This window comes from Stegodyphus dumicola, chromosome 10 (genome assembly GCF_044657685.1).
Source record: "Stegodyphus dumicola isolate Sdum_Otavi_A_Nest chromosome 10, ASM4465768v1".
Classification (NCBI taxonomy): domain Eukaryota; kingdom Metazoa; phylum Arthropoda; class Arachnida; order Araneae; family Eresidae; genus Stegodyphus; species Stegodyphus dumicola.
The window spans coordinates 62,473,166-62,497,918 of NC_140777.1; the positions used below are offsets into that span (position 1 = coordinate 62,473,166).

Here is a 24,753-nt window from a genome sequence, read left to right on the forward strand (position 1 = left end):
TCATTTTTTGTTGCAAAACAGCAAATAACAAAAGAGAAGCTTGTGCTTAGATGATAATGAGAGGAAGGAAGTCAAGCTACTTACTAGTGCCATCTATTGATGAAAAATGGAAAAAAAAAAAATGAAATAATTTCCTTAAAAGCTAAGGGTAAAGAAGGATTGGAATCAGTATCATTAACTAGAACAGAAAGATTATTATGAATGTTAAACACTTCAGGCTCTCTTAGTTTGACCAATGTAAATTAACCACTACGGTGCAATCCGGTATACACCACAGGAGTTCATATCTGAAATGGGCTCTTTCAATATTGATCTGCAAATTTTATTGACAGAAGAGTCTTGCTGCCTTAGCATCTCCAATAACCATTATTTGCCGTGTTATTTTAATTCAGATGTGTAAATATATTCACATTTTAGATGCTATATGGAATTCCAAGTCGTGGTTCTATACCTGCAGTAAGATGCCTTTACAAGTCTCCCACTAGTAAAATTTTTCACTTAAAAAAAAAAAAAAAAAAAAAAAAAAAGAGTTTTTTTTTTTTTTTTTTTTAAACCTGAAAGCCTTTTTTATATTATGTCCAAAGGGGTATTTTTTAAAATTTTTGTGTGTTAATTTTATTTACTAAATATCATGTTCTTTGCACTTACACCATAAAATTCAATTTAACAGCAATATCACAAAAGAGAATTTCCGATACATGGTCTCACACACTGCAGATAATTTTTTTTTTTTTTTTTTCCCCATACAGTGTTACAATTGCTCACTTTGAAATTGTTGAGTTTCTCAATCAAAAACTCATAAATGCATTACAAAATATAAAATAGATAATAAAACAATTTCCAAATTTAGGCTTCCAGATGCCCATATTCGAGTGAAGACGCAAGTTATTCAAAATTTGATGGCTTTCGTTACCATAGCTTTATCCCAATGCTAGAAACTACATACATTTATGCAGATTCTTCGTTATTTAATTTCTTTAAATATAATACAGGGCTGCAGTATTTGGTGGCAGCAATTTAAAAAGTGATTCGCCGTTTATAGTGAATCAACGAAAAATCCCAAAATGAAATTAATAGCCCTTTTGATCAAACTGCTGCTTTGGGCTAAAAAAAATCTAAACTTTTCGGGAGTTGGACTTTTACTGTGGTTTCTTATCAACAGAAATTGTCTTGAAACTTTTTTATATACTATCATACCTAAATTTCTCATGTGATTACACAGTTCTCTTATATTTACATTATTTAAGGCAACTATGCATTGCAAGTTTATTGACTAAAACGACTTTGTTCAAATTCAATTCACCAAAAATTTTAAAAATTATTCAAAGTCAATCCACCAAAATTTTAAAAATTTATGTATTTTCAATACAAATTAAATAATCACTAAATTAAATTTAATGCAAACTAAGTAATAAAAGCTAAATGTATAATAAACTAATTGTGCATAAAATCTCCTACTGGAAAAATTTTTCCTTTAAAAAAAATTCTGAAATATTCCAGTTACTTAAATACTCAATAGTTGGGCTTTTATTGTAGTTTCTCATCAATAGAGCTAATCTTGAAACTTTTTGATAGCCCATCATATATAAGTTTTTATATGATTCTTCAATTCTCTTATATTTACACTTTTTAAGGTAATTATGCATATTTCTTCACTTTATTCTCTTATATTCTCTATGATTGTCTATGATACTTCAATTCTCTTATATTTATACTTTCTAAGGCAATTATGCACATTTATTCACTCTAATATTATTACATTATATACACATTAATATTATTTTGCTCAAATTCAATCAATCAAAAATCTAAACTTTATGTATTTTCAATATAAAGTTAGTAATCACTAAGTTAATTTTTATGCAAACTAATAAAAATAAGAATCCTTTAACTTATTAAAATAAATCAAGAGACCTTGTTTATTGACAGCATTTTCCCGTTCAGCTTCTTTTTCGGCAGCAACACGAGCTTGATCTTTGGCTTTCTTAACTTTTTCATAATTTCTTAAAAGGAAACAATGATGCTTCTGGACATAGCATCTCTGTTGATGAGACATTGGCTTCATTTGAATTGTAAATGATTGTCTATTGTAAGGGAGGTATTCATTCTTTATGTGCTGTAAAATAAAAGGGAAACAAAACATATTTAATACCAAACTGAAATTCTTAAATTACATAAATTTAGTTTCAAAATATATAATTCCTATAAATTTAAATACACATCAACATATTTCAAAGATTAAAACATTATACATAGCTGCAACATAATAAAATTAAGAGAGACAAAAATAAATTCACTGCATGTGTACACAAATAAGTATAATTGTAACATTACACAACACCCATACTGATTTTACAATGCAATAACTTATGACAAACTAATTAAAGTAAAATTTAATTACAGTAATTACAATCAAAATATTTCTTATCAGCATAAGCCTCTATACCTTAATAAGCTTTTAATCACTAGCTGGACATGATATCAGAGTTAATGTGGCTGGTTTTTAGTTTTATTGCAAAACAATAAAGTAATATACAATCAATATTGTATGTACGTCTGCAAATCTCATGACACTTTTTTTAACTGCTTTTTCCCTTATGCTAAGCATGTAAAAAGCAGTCCTTACATATTAGTGCAACCACCTTGGCGCAGTACAGCAGTTTATTACAGAAGAAAAAGCTGATTCAGTGAATTTTTGGATTGCAATTTACGAGGGTTGGAACTTTAATAGTGACAACACAGCTGAAAAACGGCATTCAACAAAACCAAAGAATATCACATATACCACACGTGAACTACATACCTACCTTACCTCTCAGCAGAAAGACTCGTGCCCTCCTGCCTACGTCACGCGCATGCGGAGTGACGCGAAGAATGAATCGTTGTATTAGCTCGCGGTCTAAAATAAGTGTTGTCAGGATGTTTTCAAAACAAGAACAACGATGTTGGATAAAAATTGAATGTGCCAGAGGCCGTACAGCACGACAGTGTCATCAAGGGCTTCAAGAGGCTTGCGGGGAATCTGCATTGCCTTACAGAACCGTAGCAAGATGGGTCTCCAACCAGCTTTGAAAAAAAAAAAAACGGCAACACTTTCTGCAGAACGCTCTTCTCATTTTGCATGACAATGCTCGGCCGCATGCATCGCAAGCTGTGACCGATTTGTTCAAGCGATGGGGCTGGGAAGTGCTTTACCATCCACCACACTCCCCAGATCTAAGCCCTTGTGACTATGACTTAATTCCTAAGATGAAGGAACCACTTCATGGCACTCGCTTCCAAACTGTTCCTGAGATTCTTGCGGCAGTAGACTGGTCCATTCAAACTATCAACAGGTGCTGCTACAGGTATTCTGCGACTTCCACATCGTTGGAAACGGGTTGTACACAATGCTGGTGACTAGATTGAAGGACTGTAAAACATGGTGACATGAATCACTTTTGTATTCCTTGTAAATAAATAGTTGCCACTATTAAAGTTCCAACCCTCGTACAATGGTATGCTTACCTAAAGAACCATTAGGCTCACAGTAGCAGAGCTTGCAATTTCTGAAAATTTGGCGGCTTCTATTAAGGTGGTTATGATAATATCCAAGTACCCAAAATACTATACAGTCTAAATATTTTTTCATTAGAAATGCAGGGTTTGGTAGGCATAGGAACTATAAAATTTCTATCAGTTGTACTATCAGATAATCTTTAAATTCTATAAGTAGTACTGTTTTACTGAAAAAGTATCGTGACCAAAAATAATAATATATTATTCAGTCAAGAAACATTGCTCTAAAAATACTTACTACAACTCTTAAATTATAAAAAGACTTAAAGCACAGATATATTTCAATTAAGAATAAGTTGAAAAAAGGATAAAAAACGAATTGAAAATACACTTACTTTTTAAAATACAAGATTGCATAACTTCTAAAAGTTATTATTAGTGTTAATTGATGGGTACTGCATTAAAGCCATAAAAATTTGTTTTGAATTTGAGTGCACTCATTCTGCACACTGAATGAAATTACCATGGCCCAGATTATGGTTACCTAAAATATTCACTGGAAATGCTCTTAAAAATATTGGAAAATGCAATTAAAACAGAAAATGTGCCTTTATTTATTTTTTTATAAAGTCCTCCAAAAATAAAAAAATAATTATATAAAAAATAACAAAATTGATCAGCATTGACAAATGGATTGAAACCCAAAACAAAGACACGTTATTTGTCACTTGAATTTTAATTTTTCGTCCAAATTTTCAACCTTGCACAAATGCATTACAATCGCACTGAATTATTAAGTGCCTCTTGATGTTTTCAAAAGTGTGATTTCTTCTATTGTCAGTATATAATTTTTATATTGTGAGAAGTTTCTCTTCACATCTATTATAGCTAGTAGAACATACTTCAAAAATGTGCATCACTTAGTACTAATATTTCAATTTTAAAAGACCCTTCTTCTCCTGTCAAGATGATGGAAATTTTGCCAGTTTTTAGTCAAAACAAATTTAGCAAATGTTCTATTTGAAACTTTGCCTTTGGCCGTCTTTGAAACGCTCCATAATTTATGAATGTAATTTATTCCATTGACAAGTTACATATTTTGCTCTTGTAACAATTTAAAAGTTGAAATTAGGTCTGATGTACACAAGATTTCCTTCAACTTTATCTGTGGAGAAAACATTATGTGCAATTACATTTTCCTCTCTGCATATAATCCTAAGAAATATCATGTAGAAAAATTCTTAAATGTAACACTCACAACTTGTGGGAAAGCCTGTCATGACTTATAAATGCAGTGATAATGAATGTGGTATGCATACCATTGATCATAAGCACATTTTTTTAATAATTGCACTTGTATTTTGTAAAATACACTCATATTTTACAAGAACTGGTTGTTGAGGAAGAAAGCAAAATTGGTACCGAAGGAATTACAGTTTAGTGAAGGGAATTAATTCAGTTGTTGACAACAATCATTTTTTTCTTTCTTTAATTATTCAATACTCATTTTTCCAAATACATACTAAATTACCTTGTAAGGACTTAAATAAGCATCACCTGAATACAGATGATGCAGCCTGATTAGAATTTTGCCGTCACCAGAATACGAGTGACACAGACTAAACAATTTTTTTGCCACCACACGATTACGGGTGTTGAGGCAGTCAATGGGTTAAAATCATAATATATCTTTTCATTGTTTTTAAATAACTATTTTAGGTCAGTGGTATGATACATATTCATATATAAATAAAACAAAATGTAATTATAACCTTAGAAAAAATAACCAAGCAACATATACCTCTTTTTGAATTTCAACTGGCTTATCGTCTTTCCTCTTTTTGGGACGACCAGGACCCTTTTTCGAATCTGCAATAGCTTTCATCTGCTTCGTCTGCCTAACCTTTTCTTTAGTCTGGCCATTAAGCCTTTGAGATCTGCCTCCTATGAAGCCTCTACATTTTGAACTCCCACATCTACAAACTTGCTAAAAATAAGAATTTATATATATAACAAATGTTACACTCTAAGGAAGATTAAATATTTCCCTGCTTTCAAAATTTAAATTTGTACAAAAATTTAACAGATTTTTCAAATTAAAAACATAAAACACCAATTGTTGTTCTGCAAGAATTCAAACAACAGATCTCCCAGGCTGCTTATTCAGTGCACAGTATTTAGATAATGAGCACATCCAGCATAACAGAATAATTCTTTATATTTTTCTTCAGTTAATGTTTCTTTTCCTCTTTTAATTTTTGTTAAAATTATTTTTGAGAACTACTGAATAAATTATTTTTCAATTATTGTCCAGTGAATGAAGAAAGATACAAAAGTCAATAGCACTCTAACAGAGTCCTCATTTAAACTCATGATTAATATTTTTAATTTAACAATTTTTAATTAACATGTTTTATAATACTTTTCTGGAATGCTTCCACATGCCTGATCAGTCAGTGACGAATTTCCTTACAGAATGGTAAAAATTCAGTTTAAATGTAATATTCAGGATTCTTTGTTATTTCATAGATTAAGTATCTTGCAGTGAATCATTTAATGCAACACAATATGGCATTGTATTATTACTGTATTCCCTCCTAGCTCTTTAGTTACAAGTTTTAAAAATTGTTTAAATATTTGTATAATTTTTCCCTTCTTCAATGTGTTTGGAAAACAAGTTCCCGTAAATTTTAAAATGGGTTTGTTTATGAAGTGATTATTTGCATCTTACTAACAAAGACAAAACCTCATAAACTATGTCAAAAGGTCAAGTTGAAACTTTCCCTTTAACTCCTGAACTTTATATGCCAGTCTAATATAAAAATTGATCCATCATGGTGAAGCAAATACAACCTGAAATTCAGTCAATGAAGAAGACATGAAGGTACTTTATTAAACACTGTACTGTTAGTACTGCTATGTATTTTTATTAGAATGTCAATTTTTTTCATAAAAAATAATACTGTGATAGTTCAATGTCATTTAGCCATGACTGCTTTTTATTTGCACGTTCTTACTGTAACCACGTCCTTAAAAAATTAAATTACTTGCATAATTTTCCCCTCTTAATTTGCAGACAATGAGAATACCATATATTACAGAATATAATCTGATCCATGTATAAAGATGCACTTTTTCTTTAATAATTTACTCAAAATTCAAAGCTCGTAAATAAGTTGAAATGGATGGGGAAGAAGAAGGAAAAATTTCTGTAATATTCAGACATGCTGCCAAGTAAGTAAAATGGCTCAAATATTTTCCAATCAAATTGTTGCAAAGTAAGGCATCAATGGCAACAATAGTTTTAACTCAGATAGCTCTATATGAAGTTACAACATTTTTTCCATTCATTCTATATTGCATACAATATGTGGTATCTGTGTTAGTGTTATTTTCATTTTGGCAACGATGAAACAAACCAGCAATATAAAGAAATTTCAAAAATAAGACAACTCATTTTCATAAAATAATAACTCATTTAAAATTAATTTTTCATAAACATAAGCACTACATACTACAGAATAAGTGCTATATTTGGTAATTCATCTTGTGTGCGACTAATGGAAAATTACTTGCATTTTTTTGCAAGTTAAACAGATATGCATACATAAGCAGACACTTGTAATTTAACTTTTTGAAACTTTTTCTAAAGTTCCAAAACTTCTCGGCTTATAGACGGAAATATATAGTAATTAAAAAAGGGGGAATGTGCAAGGATATGAGGTATTCTTGATTCTTTGATGTTTCTGCTTTTTCATAAATTAGCTATTTTGAAGTAAATCTTTACATGTGACATACAGTTGAACCCCGCACTTATACATACTCTCTTTTTGCAGACGTTCTCTATTAATACAGTTCTTGAATCCCTGGACCTCAAAAGCAAGAGACGAATACACTCCTATTCAGCAGACACTCGCTGGTAATGAACTAACTGAAAACCAGAAATTCACTCCATCAACACACATTGTGTTTTCAACCACAACAGTCCATAATCAGGAAAATTGTTCATTGTGAACAAACTAAACAATCTAAAATCTAAAAAATAAATCATACATATATGCCATTAATTTGTTTTCCACTGGCTTCAACTGAAATACAAATATAAAGTAGTGGTCTCAAACACAAATTGTATGTGGGCCGCATGCTCAATCTGATAACAGCTGACAGGACAGATCATATTTTTAACTAAATTTAAAAACATTTTTAACAACATAAAGCAAGAGAAGGAAAATAGATAACAATAAATTCCAAATTTCATTTACTGAATATTTATCAAATCATAATAATAATAACATAAAGGAAAAAATTCAAATTTATATTTATTGCCTATCCAAAGTCTAAAAATTGGTACAGAGCTGGATAAACTATTAAGCAAAGTAAGTACCATACTTTTGAGTAGGTAAGTTGCATTGGCATATACGCCAAACATATGATAACTGACAAAAAAATCTGATGTGTACACCACATGACGGAATATTAAATTATATGCATTTTTTCTTGAATTTCATTTAAATTGATTGGATTGAATTAAATCTACTTCGTCGACAGCGCATAAACCACAATAGAATAAATGCACTCTTTAAAATTCACTATATTTGTTTACTATAACGACACTCTGAATGCACAAAATTTATATCATTTGAAGAATTATCGTTGCCACATGTTCTATTCAAATACTATAATAAAGCTAAAAGGATGTATGAAAGAAATTAAGCAAACAAAACAGAAAAGAAACAGTTTTTCACAGACGATTTAGTATTTCTCATTCAATTAGTTCAGCTCTCACTTTGCGACAAGGCAAAAATACATAAAAACTCAAAATATCTGCATTAAAAATTACGAAGTAAATCTTAAACACTTATTTCCTCAAAAAAATTCCAGAATGGATTAAGCATGATTTCATTCGCAATAATAAATGAAGGCATTATTTTTGTGTTGTGAAGCTTAGTCTCTCTAGATTAGCAACAAATCTACAATTCTGCAGTTTCAAATGTAAACAAATATGTCCGCCATGTTATTTAAAACTTAACCGCACTTAAAAAGCTTTTAAATTGTTGATAATTGTACAAATATTGCTTCCAGAATTACGAAAGGCATAAAAACCTTAACCGGAAGATAAAAACAACATAATGCAATCATTTTTAAAGCAAAAAATGTACAATTTACAAACATATAAGAGTAAAGATACTGAGATCACTGAGCCGGGTAACAGAGTGGATATATATATATTTATATACGTTTGGTGCGGCCGATTGCAACCAAAATACGAAGTGCACATCTACATGTTATAGCAGTCCTATATACAAAATTTCAACGTTCTGAGGCTACTCGTTTTTTAGTTATGTGAGATAAGTACACGTACGTACAGACGCCACGAAAAATTCTCTTCAGAATTAATTTTAAAGCAGTTTTATAATTTTTTTGGAGGAAAGGTGTCTTTTATTCTGTCCTTACGCACAGATATCACGCAAAAACATCATTAAATTGCATTCAAGAGCGGTCAAAATGGATATTTTCGTTGAAATGTTGCCTGAAACTTTTCGCAATTACAATACTTCCTTTTTACTTTGTACAGGGAAGTAAAAATGAGTTTATGAGATAACGGCATCACAGTATACAGCACAGCAACATGGCACCTTTAAATAGGTCATTTATTCAGTAACTCCCAAGGCTTAGAAGAGATGGGCTAGTTATAGAGATTTTCGCTTTGAAACTGGAAGTGAGGAGTGATGATGTAGTCATGTTGACACTGACTGCAAAGATGCAATTCGCAGCAAAGAAATAAATGTTTTATATTAGAAAAAAAAACTGTGTGTGAAAAAAAACAGCTTTAATTTGGAAGAGAAGATGTTATTACTGTAAGCATTTATAATGTTTAAAAAGTTAATAATACTTATTTATCAATTTAAAAATAATACACAAAATACGCTATGTTTTCTTATAAGTTGCAGGATCCCCACCTGAGCATTTATTATCAAATCATGAAGGGTAAACATATGGCACTCATTATCTTTTCTTCATCTGTATACTAAGTGGGGGAATTCTATTACTCTTTCTAAGATAACTATAACAGCTTTTTAAAGTTAGGCAAAAAAGAAAAGAAAACTTAGTTTGGCATAGTTTTGAGTATATATGTTATCCCCCCCTGCAGGTAAAGCATGGTGGTAGGAAGTTAGATGGAGTGGCCCTAAACTGGTTTCCCCATACCCTGCTTTGAAGCACTACTTTCAATCCCTTCATTGATGACCAAAACATTAGGTAATTGACCATTAAATTCAATGTGTTTTGATACGATCGGATATAAATATTTTGTAATTATGGTATAAATATGCATATAAATGTATATATTTTCTTTTTCTAAATACTTCAGAATCCTAAGTGTAATTATGGTATAAATATGCATATAAATGTATATATTTTCTTTTTCTAAATACTTCAGAATCCTAAGTATATGAAAAGAATAAAAGATTACATTTTTAAATAACATTTCATTCTGAACGGAATTAAATTCACAGAAGAGTTACACTAATAACACTAATACTTTTCACAGAACAGTTTGCTCAGAATGGTTTAATTTGAATGAAATATTTTCACAAGTTTTCATTAATTAAATTAGAAAGAAATTTTAAGGTAATTCGATTTTATTCGGTTAAGGATTACAAAAATTAAGATCAAAGTTTATTGTATTATTAATATTAAAATTATGCATTATTTCTTTTCTATTTATAGAGCTTTTTAAAATACTTTCTCAAATATGGCATGATTTTTTAGCTTCTGAGGCATCTTTTAAATCGAAAAATATAAGTCAATTTATAATTAACTCTCTTCAAATTAGAGCACTTTTTATTTTAATAGCAAAATACTTTAAATAGTACTTAACTTTCTCTGAATATTTCTGAAAGAGAATAAAATAAGGATTATTTTTTAAATATTATTTAAAACTTGTAACTATAAAATGTAAGGGGAATAATTCTTTTAATTATACTTATCAGATTTTTTTTACCCTTAATTTCAACAATACATATTCCTAAACTCTTCTTTATTACTTTCTTAAGTACACATCTCATAGAAATTGCTTTACAATACCTTTTAACAGATTGCTTTCCAGTACGAACAAATCTTGCTTAACGAGTTTTATAATGTATTTGTCAACAGGATGTCAATTTATGTTTACAATTCAATATTAAGGTACATATATTTAGAGAATATTTATAATCATTATAATTTTAGATACATTTAATAATTAGATTTTTTCACAGTTGTTTATGAATTAATAAATCCTTCATTTCAAATACATTTATAAGTAACTTAATAAATATTTACATATTTTGTTAAATGCAGATACATGCTTTTTGCAAGCACATGCAAAAATACCATTTTTCATTTCCAGCATGTGGAAATCTTTAATTTCTGTGCATTCACTATATTTTTCGAGTAAAGTAATTTACACTAATTTTAAAATGTCCACATATTTTTCACACCCACATAATTATTGTACATGTTACAATAATATGTGGATGTGAAAAAAAATGTATTTTATTTAAAACATTTTGGCGTTTGGAACATAAAATAAAAGTAGCGAATACTGTATCAAGGGTATCGAAAGATTTATACAATTTTAAAGGTACGGTGATGTATTTTTTATTCTTAAGCATAACATTTTTGCTAAAATCTATATTTTTGTAGTTCAACATCTTAGAATTTTATAAAACAAATTCATAATCAAAATCGCTGTTGTTAGTTATCGAAAAATAACCAAGACGTGATTTTTGCATAAATGTCACTAAACTATACAAATTGCTATTATCCATCACACAAGGAATTTACTGTCATGTGTTGAAATACTATCAGACCCAGTCAAGCGAGCTTCTGAATGTAAACAAAAAACATCCCATCTGGTGACCAAGGAGTGGTACTTCACTACTAATGCCGGTTTGGCCATTCCTTCCTTTCTTACCTCTATGAGCTAAAGGAGACGAACTTATGTTTGACTGCCCTTGGCATCAAGTTTTATTCAAAATTTAATCTAATCTTACACTGCTTTTTTGACATAGTTCTAAATTTTACCTTTGTGTGTTTCTCTTCTAATTTTATATAACAACAGATATTTTTTAAATAATTGTTTAACTTATACACACATTTATACACACACATTATATTACATTAAAATAAATACAAGACTGTTGTCTTAAGTTTGGCTTAGCTCACAGTATCTAAAGAGAATTATTTAATCTTTCAAAAGAGAGACAACGGAGAAAGATCTTTTTTATGTGAAATTACTTTGACATTTTATATGATTATAAATTACATAAAATGCTGACCTAGCTCTCTCTATTTTTCCCCCAAAATTATCAATGCATTCTCCTTGTTCATTACCTGTTCAAGTGCATTCTTTCTTTCTCTCCTTTTTTTTATGTTGATTTTATTTCTATAACCAAGTGAACTTCTCCAAATTAAACTGCTTAAATATATGGGTAAAATGTTAATAATATTTTTCTGTTTTAATTTCAGTATAGGTTCCTCCTCCTTTCCTGCATTTTCTTTAACTGCAGCAGAGATAACCATGAATTTGGGTTAACAGTGGATGATGCCCCCAGTATTACTAATGTTAGTCAACTATAGTAATAATAATAATAATTAATACCAAATCTAACAGTGCATTTACTCAGCATCAGACTAAGCCTGAATGTTGTCTAACTTTAAATTAAAATGCCAGTATATCTTATAACATTTAACCACATTATAAAAAAAGGGAAGTATAATACAGCATGTTGTTCCCTGCAATTAGCTTCTTACCTGGGTTTCCAAATTATAGTTGATGAAGTTGTAATCATAACAAAGTTCGGTGTTGGGATATATGTCTTTCAAAGAAAATAAACCAACTCGGTAATGGCCATTCACATACCTATAAAATAAATACTCAAACCAGTTAGTAACACAAAGAAATGCATTCTGTAACATAGTCATATATTTTAAAATTAGGAAATATAATGCTAGTTTTAGTTCTATGTAGGTTAATAAAAGTTTAATTTGGGCAAAAATGGCAAATAATAGTTCTATATGAAGTATAATGGTATAGACAAGTGCCATAATTCTGTAACAAATAAATAATAACAAATGCAATAATGTAACAAAAATTTACAATACAATATGGAAGTAAAGCATTAACAAATGCAATAAAGTAACAAAAAAATTACAATACAATATAAGAGTAAAGTATGTTCAAATAAAATGCTTCCAAAATAGTCTACATTTCTACGATTAGTTTTTTTTTTTTTTTTTTTTTTTTTTTTTATGTAAAAGTATTGAAAGTATATTAATACAAAAGAATTTCACCAATAAGAAAAATTTAAATTTTACTGAAAACAGAACATCACTCATTAAATTGCCCACTCCTTTTGAGAACAGAAGGTCTGCAAAGGAGAGAGTTTTTAAGAGGAATTAAAGAGTAATTTAAAAAATTTATGCATTTTAATTCATTCATTACCATTCAGAACTACAAATGATTCTTATCTTAAAAAATGCTAAAGACTTTCCTCTACTTTCAATGTTATTTAAAAATAACATTTTCTGAAGCAGTGTCAATAATCTCATGTTTAGAAGTTACTCTATAGTCCTGGAGGTGTAAATCATACATCAAAAAAAGTTTTAACCCTTTGAGGTTCGGTGCATAATTTTTTTTAAATAACTTTATGCATAGATAATTAGCCCCTAATACAATGTTATTTCATGGAAAAAAAAACAGGTAAATCTTTAAGGTAATTCATGACGTGGTGGGATAAAGCTTGTCCCACCGCACATCTAGAGCAGTAAAATGGCATCTTTGCCTGAGCGTAAATTCTCCTAACATGCATATCTAAAGTGCTAGTTTTAGCAATGAAATGAAAATGCAATATATAAAAAACGTTTTTGAATAATTACCTGGGAAATATTGCTCATATTCGCAAAACAAAAATATTTTTTCAAAAAAAAATTTACATAATTTTTAAAAAATCACTCTCTGTACGACTTTTTAGATATTTTTTTAATGATTTCGTAATAGATTTGAAATAGAGATGATTTTCGTTCCAGTGTTTTATTTGCTAAAGGTCTGAGAAGGAAGATATTTAGAAGGACGTCATGTATTTTTACATTTCATCTCTCTTTCTTTTGCTTAGGATACTTTTCTATGGTGAATCACACTCACATATCCATTCAGTATTCAATGACATTTCATGTTACAGAGTTATATTTTCATTTCTTTTGGAAAAATACTAAATATTTTAAAAGTTTTAACATTATTGCAATTTATTAAAAAATATAAATTTGCATTATCAACATATAAAATGAACATGATATTTGAACTTAAAAATATTTAAATGGTGCTGCCATCTAGTAGCAGCAATTCCTACATACGCAGTGGGACACATCTGTCCAACCTTTTAATTTCATTCATTCTTAATAAATACATATAAATTAAAATAATAATATTTATTAGAAAAGGAAACTTTCACATTAAAATATTCATTCTAAAACCAAAAGTTGTTTAGATGATTTAAATTGCATCAGAAATTAAGAAAAAAAAAACTACTTCAAAATTAGACCTGCAAAGAATTTTTATTTTACATTATTTTCATGAATAAATACTTATGCTGCCATCTGTTATACATTTAAAGAAAAAAAAGGTGTAATTTATATGTGCTTTAAATGGAATTTTGCAGCTTTCATTTGGGAGATAAAAACTAATAAAAAAGTTGCGTCCCACCGCCCGTCAAAGGGTTAAGGAATATAAACTGTGACAAACAATTCTAGTCTTTTATCATAAAATGTCAAATAAATACCTTTATTAAGCTATGTAGATAATAAGCAAGGATAAATCTTTGAGGTATGATACAAGAAATTTTCTCTTTAAAATAACACATTTATAAATTTGTTTTCATCAATGAATAAAAAAATCTGATGAGTACACCACAAAATTTTCTTGTATGGCCAATTAAACTATACACATTTTTTGCTGCATTTCATTTAAACTTATTTCCTTGAATTTCATTAAAGATATATTTCTCATTCAATTAATTCAACTCTCACTTCACAGCAAGGTAAAAATACATAAAAACTCAAAACATCTTTATTAGAAATTGTAAACTACAGAAAACCATAAAACACTAAATACCGTTTAAATAGTTAAAAAAAATTACTTTTTACAATTAAAATTAGAGTTCTGCACAAAAATAAGCAATTCAGCCAGCACGCAAGAACACAAATTTTTCGGTGCACAAAACTAAAAGTTTACTTTTGGTTCCACTCAGCAAAAAGAGACTGAAGGTTCTAAAACTGAATTCACTATTCTATTAAAGAGTTTCAAATGTAAACAAACGCTGGCGACTTTTGGCTACATTAGGCTTAGTAGCAACTGCATGCAATAGTTGTAGAATTATGAACAATTTATTATCTAAAATGTTCATAATTCTACAACTATTGCATGCAGTTTAATTAAAGGCATAAAAACCTTAACCAGAACATAAAAACAACATAATTCAATCACTTTTTTTAAGCAAAACATGCACAATTTACCAACATACAAGAATAAAAACCTTGAGCTCGCCAAGGCTGGTAGGACAGTGGGTATATACTTTTGGTGCGGCTGATTGTAACTAAAATGGAAGGTGCACAACTACATGTTATAGCAGTCCCATGTACAAAATTTCAATGTTCTAAGGCTATTCATTTTTGAGTTTTGCAAGATACATACATTATGTACGTACATACAGATGTTGCGCAGAAAACTTCTGAATCCATTTTAAAAATTCGTTTTGGGAAAAAGAATCCTTTACTCTGTCCCTACGTACAGACATCACACAAAATCATCACTCAAATGCAATCAAGAATGGTTAAAATGGATATTTTCATTGAAATATGATATACAAAATGTTTCATGATCACAATACTTTCTTTACTTCATACAACGAAGTAAAAAAAAAAAAAATCTAAATCTACTCCCAAAAAAGTCATCAGTGGTTTCATAAAATTACATGTTTAACTTGCTTCAGAAATTCTTTTAGACACATTAAACTGCTCTTATTAACTTATTAGCATATTTCTATACTCTGCAAGACATGAGGTTAGAATCTACAAGATACTACTAAAAATACTTATTTAAAAAATTCAGTACACAAACTTTATTCAAGGTACTTTAAAATAAATGTGAAGTAAATTGCAATTTTCCTGAAAAACATAGTTACCATTTTTGCATTTCACAGTTTGGTTCACAAGAATGGTTTACAAAACGTCCTTCGCCAGCCAAGCGATAACCATCAATAACTGTTCCAGAATCTAAGCTCAAACAATAATGATGTTGATCATTTCGATATCGCTCTGCCATTCTATGACGGAATTCTGTATCACTTACTACTTCTCCCACATATTCTAATATGAATTCACCTACAGAGAGAATAAAAAGCAATTCAATGTCATGCCTTCTAACATGAATAATTTCATGAAATGCATTTTTAAAATAAATATAAAGCAGTAAAACATAACAAAAATGTAATATCATTGTACAATCCTTATAGAACATCTTTATAAAATTAAACATCAAGTCCACCCTTCTTATTTAAAATTTTACAGAAGTTTAAAAACATGTATTAAAAAAAAAAAATTGTTGAATGATAAACATCAACATTTCTTACATTTTCACATCAGCTATACAGAGTTCATCACATTTGACTCACCAGATTCCACCCTCCAATCAGCAATTTAACATTTTCTTTATCTAATAGAATATATTCCTACAGTACAAAGTCTGTAATCTGAACGTCCATTATCCAGAATGATCTATAATCCGGACCTCAAAGCCACAAACTTTTATTTTTTGTAATGCGTTTACACATACGCATTTAATGTTATGCATACGCGTTTAATGTTACATATGCGCATTTAATGTTTACGCATGCGTGTTTAGCACAAAAAAACGGAGGAACTTAAACAACTTACATTGTAAGAAATGTTTAATAAAGTAAACAAATAAATATTAAGCTTTTTTTTGTGTAAATTTTGATACCCTTTAGATCATAATTGCTCTTTATTTCATAAATTATGGTTTCATATTTTTAAATGTATAATTTCTGCATGCCATCCTACCAAATTTAAATTGATAATCTATAATCTGGAAAAACCCTTAATCTGGAATCGCCGAAGTCCCGATGAGTCCGGATTACGGACTTTGTACTGAACATATAAACACAGCTGGCAGCCAACCTTAAAATTTAAAAAACTGCGAGTTTCCTGAGCGCTTTCACATTGTGAGGTGGTGTCATTTTAAAAGAATTCAAAACTGATTTAAATTCACTTTATAATATGATTCAGTTTATTCAACTATATATAACAGACATGGGCAAACTGCCACTCTCTGACACCTTAACTGTGGCTCGCGAGTTATTTGTGATCATTTGCCATCTGAAATGTAATTTGTTTTGAATAATTTTTTTAACATAAATGGAATTTGAAATCATGCAGTGCCACGTTTCTTTATTAATCACGAATTTAATTTCTGATATTATGTATGCAAAAATTTGAAGAATTTCAAACAGTCCAGTGCTCGCTTATAGTTACAGCAACAAATACATAAAATTACAAATAATTCCGTTTCTGGTAATTACCATTCTGCTTATATTACTTTTTGAACAGGCAATGGTCATTGAAATACACTAATACGAAGTTTATCTAAAACTCAGGGTTACATTTATATTTAATTGTTCTCCGTAATATTTTTTCTCTCAAGTTAATTTTACATTAGGCTGTATCTGCTTACATTCCTGTATGATCCCAATGTTCACAACAGTTGCGATCCACCTGGAAGATTTGTTATTCTTTGTAGGGTACTATTTTTATTCAGTCCTTGAATGGCATAACTGCTGAAGAAACCTGTTCCACCTTGCGATCCATATAGAGCTATTTTCAATCTGTGGAAGAATTTTATGAAGATTTAATTTTTGGTGGAATGAATCTTCAGCCTCTTACTTGGTTAGGAGACTTATCTCAATTTTCTGTAGAACTCCTTTGAAAGTAATTTTGCATCACTAAGCAAGTCAAGCCTTTTTATGTAATTGTTTCACATATTTTGCAAGTATTTACAATAATATGCTTAATGAAACCGTTTTCCAAATGAAACTCTATCTTTCATAATAATTTCTTGGTAATCCTAGGCAGAGATCATAATTTATTTCACCAATGGCTGAAATATTTGGAGTCATGAAAAGAATTAATGGCTGACAGGAAAAATCACTGGCTTGACAACAATTTAAATTTTAATCGAAATATTTAATTCCCAATTATCAAATTCGTAATTATTCCAGATGGAGATCTTTCATCTTAATTATCAAATCTTCATATCAGTAATATTGCTTCAAGCAATGATGGATCAACAGAACACAAGCAACTCTCTTCTCCAAAGTTTCTGCCAAAATCAGCACACTGATATTGGTAAAATCTCTTTAGCTTATAATATTTTCTCGTATTTTTCGATTTCTTGTTTGATGACCTTCTTTCTTTCTACCTCGCACAAGGTTAAAGGCATTTTGCTGTCTGGCATATCTAAGATTGTTCACCCTTAAGTTACTGCCCGCTGCATCTGCACTGGTTGCCCCAGCTCTGATGCCAGCATTACACTTCTTTTAATCTATAGATATTTTTTGTCTTCCTAATTTTTGATCAACATGTACGCCTGACACATCCTTCATGAAAGCTTCGTAGCCAAACAAAAAGTTGTACAGTGATCCACTGCTTGATCGCTTAAAATTTCAGACAATAATGTGAAATTTTGTTCCCCTAAATGTTTAAAGTCTGATCTTTTATTTCTTAAAGTATCCTCTGCCTACAGACTCTATTTGAGATTTATTTTCTGTACAGGTTAGGTAGCTCAATGTATGTAAAAAGAAGGCATAATGTATATTTTATTCCTCCTTCTTCTTATTTTGGCAGATTGTGGGAAGTTAATATAAAATCAATGAAGAGAAATTTGACTTGCAAAGACAACAATTTTAAGCTTCGAAGAGCTTTACACATTAATTACACAAATAGAACTTGCTTGAACTCTCAACCTCTATCAGCTATTTCTGCTGTTCCAACAGATCTTCAGCTTTTGACTTCAGGTCATTTCCTAGCAGGAGCTCCACTTTTGTCGACACCTAGATTCTTTGTCCTTGCTTTCTAGGTGGACCTTAATTCAGAAACCTTAAGAGCTAATTTCTAGAGGGAGGAATATTTACACCATTTGCAGACCAATTCAAAATGAAATCAATTGATATGCAAATTCAAAGTAGCAGAATTAGTTTTGCTAAAAGATAAAAACAAGACTCCCATGAAGTGGACACTAGCTCGCATTGAAGAGACCTTTCCTCGTCCGTATGGACTATTATAAGTCATAGACGTCAGAATATCAGATGGAATATTTCTTCCAGCTGTCTCCAATATCAGTTCACTTCCATTCCCAAATGATGTCACAGAATCCTCCAAAAAGTGACAGGATGTTCCAGTTTGAATAGACACTTTTCTCTGCCTCTGAATAGCAATGTAAAAATTGGTAGAAGTTTAGAGAATGCTACGTGGCACCAGTGTGAACTTTGGAACTTGTTTTTTAATTGTTTGATGTATCTTGAATGTTGTTGATCATATGATAAATAGATTCTAGACTAGAATAATTTGTGTTGGTAGTCTAATAAATTCCTTTTTAAACTACGTTAAATGCTGATTTAAATAGGAATACAACTGAACCATATGGTAGAAATTTAGATGTGGCACTTAGATTCAATATAGAACTTTGTCAGACATGCTGCAACATTACTATCTGTTACATAACAAAATCAAATGAAATGAGATAATGATTTTATGACTTGAAATGGTTAATAAATGAGAATTTATCAAAATAAAAGTCATGACAACGATTACTTATCTACTGCATATGTATAGGTAACTGCTCATCTTAAAATTATATAGCTTTGAATTAATGCAGTTGGTCCTTATATTTTGGTTTGGTTTATGTGATTACAACAAAGACTTGAGAGAAGGAATGCCTTTGTGAATTACTTTCAAGAGAAATTGGCTCATATACACGTTACACACAAAGACTTGAGGGAAGGAATCTAAGGGAAGGAATACCTTTGTGAATTACTTTCAAGAGAAATTGGCTCATATACACATTACACAGGAGGGTAAAAACACAAAAATGGCATGCAGCCAGCCCGCTTGCGGGATTCGAACCTTAGACTGAACTATGAGTATTCAGCGACTTTACTGCTTAGCCACTGGTGGGGCTGTTGGTCCTCATGACTTAGTGTAATATTTTTATGTGAATAATATACCCAATTATCTCTGCTATCATGCTCCATCTAGCTCCCCCCCCCCTTTTCTTTTTTAAGATGCCAGGCAAGCTAGAAAAAAAATTGCCTTGAAAAACAAGAGAAAGAAAAAAGATAACTTTCGTGAAGGTTGTTCCTTTAACAGTTACAGTATCATGAATGAAATTATTAAGAGTAAATTTATACAGTAAAAGCTACATGTAAGAACTGCATTTTATATGCTGCTTTAAAAGTTAATACAGGACTTCAGGATCATGAATTTAATGGTTTCAGAAGAATATTAGTTCAACTACAAACTGGCAGATTTAAACTGTCATAAAAGGCTCATGGCAAAGACTGACCATGACACCACTGATATGAGCCCTCTTGTTGACCTAAACGGGTTGATAAAGTTACACAGAGATCTCATGTTAACTGCATTTGGACTTCAACTTTTCTTATTTATGTTGTTTAAATATAATACAAATTTACATAATAATAAACATATCACTTTTTTATTAGAACCATTTCAAACATGAAATGGCTGCTGTTGTCGTTACGATGTTGAATGCAAGCATGCATGCAGTTGCTTGCCTTTTGCACTAGGTAAGTCAAATCAGCAATGGTCTAAGCTAGTTGTAAATGATGGATTTGTCGCCCAATCATGTTTCATACATGCTCAATGGGAATAAGATCTGACCCAAAAGTTGCATACGTACTTTTGCGTAATGAGAATAAATAATATTTCACAGCCCGTATGCATCTAAGCTATTAGGGATGTGTCAAGGATTGTATGCATCTAAGCTATTAGGGATGTGTCAAGGATGTTCTGCACTCTTTTTTTAATATTATGCATATAAATAAATGAACTCTTGGAATGGGTTAAGAAGTTAAAGAAAGTTACAACAGATTTAATCAATTTTTTTAACATTGGATATTTCTGTTTTCTATCTTCTTTTAACTTTGTTGTTGTTGGTCCCCCCCCCCAATTTTCTGTATAACAAAAACAAAAAAATAATTTTTCTGTACAAGAAAAATTTCTTAGTAAACTCAGTTTGCTCATATAAGAAGTTTGACCTCTCACTGAACTTCATTCAGTCTTTGAACTTTATATAAACTAAAAATTTAAATTTTTACAATGTCCGAATGATATTGTTAGGAATGCCCAGCTGCAGCGGTAAGCTAGATTCCCCTCAAAGCAGGGTTAGGGTTGCCAGAAAGTGGCAAGGGTTGCTAGATTTAGCAACAAAACTGGCGACATGCCATACACAGAGCGAGAACATTCTAGAATGAATTCTTACCAGTTTTTCTGATAATGTTCTCCAAAGGCAGATCAAAAGCTATAAATACCCCACCTGTACATGGAGTAGCAGTTTATTTTGAAAGAATCTACAATATGTTGAGTTCGGTAATAGTGTCTTGAGTTCAGAGATTAGCTCGAGAGCAATCGACTGAGTCAGAAGCTGTACTTTAGTGCTCCAACGTAAAGCTTTCCTCTCCGTTATAGCCTGAAGGCTGTGTTGCCGACTGTTTCAGCATGTTTATCGCACTTTTCTGATGGCTGTAAACGTGTCTTTGGAACTCTCCTGTGTAATACTGACAAATAAATTATGTTCTGATTCTTCATCAAGTGTTGTCATCAATCACTCCAAATCCACACAACACAACAATATCATTGTTCTAAACATGAATAAGAGAAAGATTATGCATCTATATTTCATGAATCCTGAAATTCCAGACTTGAGAAAGTAAAAAGTATGTAATTTTGACTATATCTGGACCATAATCACCACAGATACAACTTGGTAGATCCAACCTCTGATGCAAATACACAGAAAATCAAATGAATTTGAAGTGCAACTAAATGGATTTCTATTTATTACATTTCAGTTCAATTCATATTAATTACATTTGAATTTTTTAACTCATATTTAGGTGAATTTATAAGCCAGCACTTCATAGTACATGGGTAAATAATTGATTCTATTACAATAACATTTGATGAATAATGGCTACCACATAAGTAAATAAATGTTACCTCCTATTCACATTGTAGGTTTTCCTTTTTTGAAGGTTGGCACAGTGTTTTTTTAATTTTTGCTAATTAATGTTAAGTGCCGCACCAAAGCATATGTTGTGGCTGCTTCAACAAAAGAGTACCATTTTCTGTTATATAATATCCTCCTTAAGCTTTAAATCTTAAATATTTTTTTAAATTGCAAAAATGGCCAAAGAATCACTAAAATCATTACTGGTCCACATATGGCTACAAAAATTTTTCTCCTTTTATCCACTGATCCCCCCCTTATCCTAATGTGGAGTGAAAATTTGCGATGATAGCCTTTGGAAATGGTGTTTCTTGATTACTTAAATATTCACACACTTTAGAGTTATATAAGAACATTCTAATAAACTTGAAGTTCTGTAAAGCTAAGCTTATAAAATGAGTAACAAAGAAACTTTGGCATTAACTTTATTAAGCTCAACTGAAGGATAATGAAAAATAAAGCTAATGGTGGTGAAAAAGTTTTGTCATCAATATACAACACAATTTATAATTACAGCAATTTACGACACATGAAAGAAAGAATATCAGACAGAAATTTCAAATATTGTCATAATTTATATTAAAAAATGCATCACAATTTACTTTATTTAGCTTTTGCCTACTTTTACTAATATTTAACTTCAATACTATTTTTTGCAGTTACAAAAAATGTGCAACTAGACATTTATTCCTCCTCGCCCCACAAATAGGCTATCAGAGTTGAAGGGTGTTCTATCATAATGGCAATATATGATATGGCAACCATATCATTAAATACACTTTCAACAATGAATACACGGAAGCGAGTTAAAAGTAACTAGTTAAAAGTAAATAAATGCTGGGGATTTGTTTTCCATTTTATCTTAATAAGAGTTGCTTCTGTACAATACAACTGTCTAAATAACAACCATTCTGTCAATACAACTTTCTGGTGATATACTTTTACATAGTCTACGAGTTTTCAATTTATGTAATATCTGAATGACATATTTTATCTAAAATAAAATTTAAAAAAGATGATGAATGAACATTTCACAAACCCAGAAATTCCAGATTTGAGAAAGTAAAAAATCCAGAATTCTGGCCATATCCAGACCACAATCACCCTTGTTTATTATAATGCTAATATTCAACTGGCAAACAATAAGCTAAAATGCCCAGATATCATTTGTATGATGGTAAAAAATGAAACCTATAAAAGTTTCAGAATCTACATTTAAAAACTATTACATACCACATCGAATAAACTCAGTAGTCCTTATTCCCCAACCACGGTCTTTAGTCATGAAACGCTCAAGTCCAGGACTCCACTCATGTTTAAAAATTCTTTGATTAGAACATTGATCTTTGCATGGGCATAGCTGAGGTGTGCATTCTACATACATCATCCTGCAATAATGAATTAATGTATCAATAAAAGACTAATATATGGTGAAGGATTTATAATAATTATAATATTTTTTATAACTCAAAGCAAAATTAATCAAGCAGATTATTACTATCACAAAATAAGCCATTATAATATAAAACAGTACAGAATTTGAAGTTCCTAAATGATAAAGCATTAATAAAAATTTTTTTTGAACGTATTGCACTAAACTTCATATCTAAATATGGCTTTTAATAAAACTTTGATATTTACTCACAATAAATTCTTCAACGTGGGAATTAAACTAAATATCTATCTTTTAATATATAATACTGAAATATTTCACATTAACCATTAAAAAATACCAACTGTACACATCTAGAACACTGACGAAAATGGCTGCAAATACTTTTCATTTGTATTACTAATAAATTTGCCACTTATTAATCCAAAAGGGATATTAGTCTTGAAACACAATACTGCATTGTTTCACTTTTCATTTGTTGCCACTCTGCAAAATATAAGGTATTTATATTTAATCTGTCTGTTGATGATTAACAGACTAACTTATTTAAAAGCAACAGAGGCAGTTCTTATTATTATCACTGAGAGTGCAAATAAGTCTCAACCATTTGACAAAAAAAAATGGTACCATCAGTAAGTTAAGGTTAAAATTATTTGATGTAAAACATCCTATCATAAGGTTGGACATCTGCTAACAACAAAACCTTGAAAAATTAATAATTTTGTATCAGCATCATAATTTTTTTCATGTGAAAATGTTGAGTTTTGAGCCAAATGAGCATCATCTGTGGGAACTTTTGACTTACTTTTTTAATTTGAAGAAATCTGCACATCGATTTCTTGCAGAAGCATAAGGTGGGCCTGCTTTTAAGTGAGAAAAGATGCCGTGAGTGATTTCAAAAGTTTAAGAATGGTGAATTTGACGTTGAGGACAAAGTACATAACAGAAGAATGAAAGTGTACGAAGATACAGAATTGGAAGTATTATTGGATAAAGACTCATGCCAAACACTTGCATTTATATTAGGAATGACTCAACAAACATTTTCACATCATTTAAAATCAATGGGAATGAATCAAAAGCAAGGAAATTGGGTTTCGTATGAACTGAAGCTGAGAAACATTGAACACTATTTTTTTACACACTAAACACTGCTTGCCAGGCATAAACAAAAGGGCTTTTTTCATTATAGTCACTGGTGATGAAAAATGAATCCACCATATAGCCCTGACATCGCTCCTACAGACTTTACCTTTTCTCACACCTGCAGCTACATCTTCCTGGTGCTATCTTCCATTCTGCACAGGACGTCTGAAATGGGGGTTATCTTGTTTTTGGACTTGCAACCACCAAGTTTCTAGGCTGAAGGCTTTGAAAAACTACCAAAACGTTGGCAGAAAATCATAGATTTTGGTGGTGATTACTACCCGCACTAAAGGTACTGCTACTGTTTTTTGGCAGAAAACTTTCGTTACAACCAGATATTTCTATCATTTCTGCT

The 24,753-nt window shown here is 30.4% G+C and overlaps 1 protein-coding gene across 1 annotated transcript in view; it reads right to left on the reverse strand.

The window, feature by feature from the left end:
• ash1 (histone-lysine N-methyltransferase ash1) overlaps window positions 1-24,753 on the reverse strand; it is a 136,254-nt gene that overhangs the window by 67,012 nt on the left and 44,489 nt on the right. The window contains exons 8-12 of the mRNA XM_085824991.1: window positions 23,093-23,247; window positions 15,720-15,918; window positions 12,295-12,403; window positions 5,300-5,485; window positions 1,915-2,116 (exon numbers count right to left, since the gene is read on the reverse strand). Coding sequence (XP_085681117.1) covers window positions 1,915-2,116; window positions 5,300-5,485; window positions 12,295-12,403; window positions 15,720-15,918; window positions 23,093-23,247 — 851 coding nt within the window. The remainder of the gene's footprint in view (window positions 1-1,914; window positions 2,117-5,299; window positions 5,486-12,294; window positions 12,404-15,719; window positions 15,919-23,092; window positions 23,248-24,753) is intronic.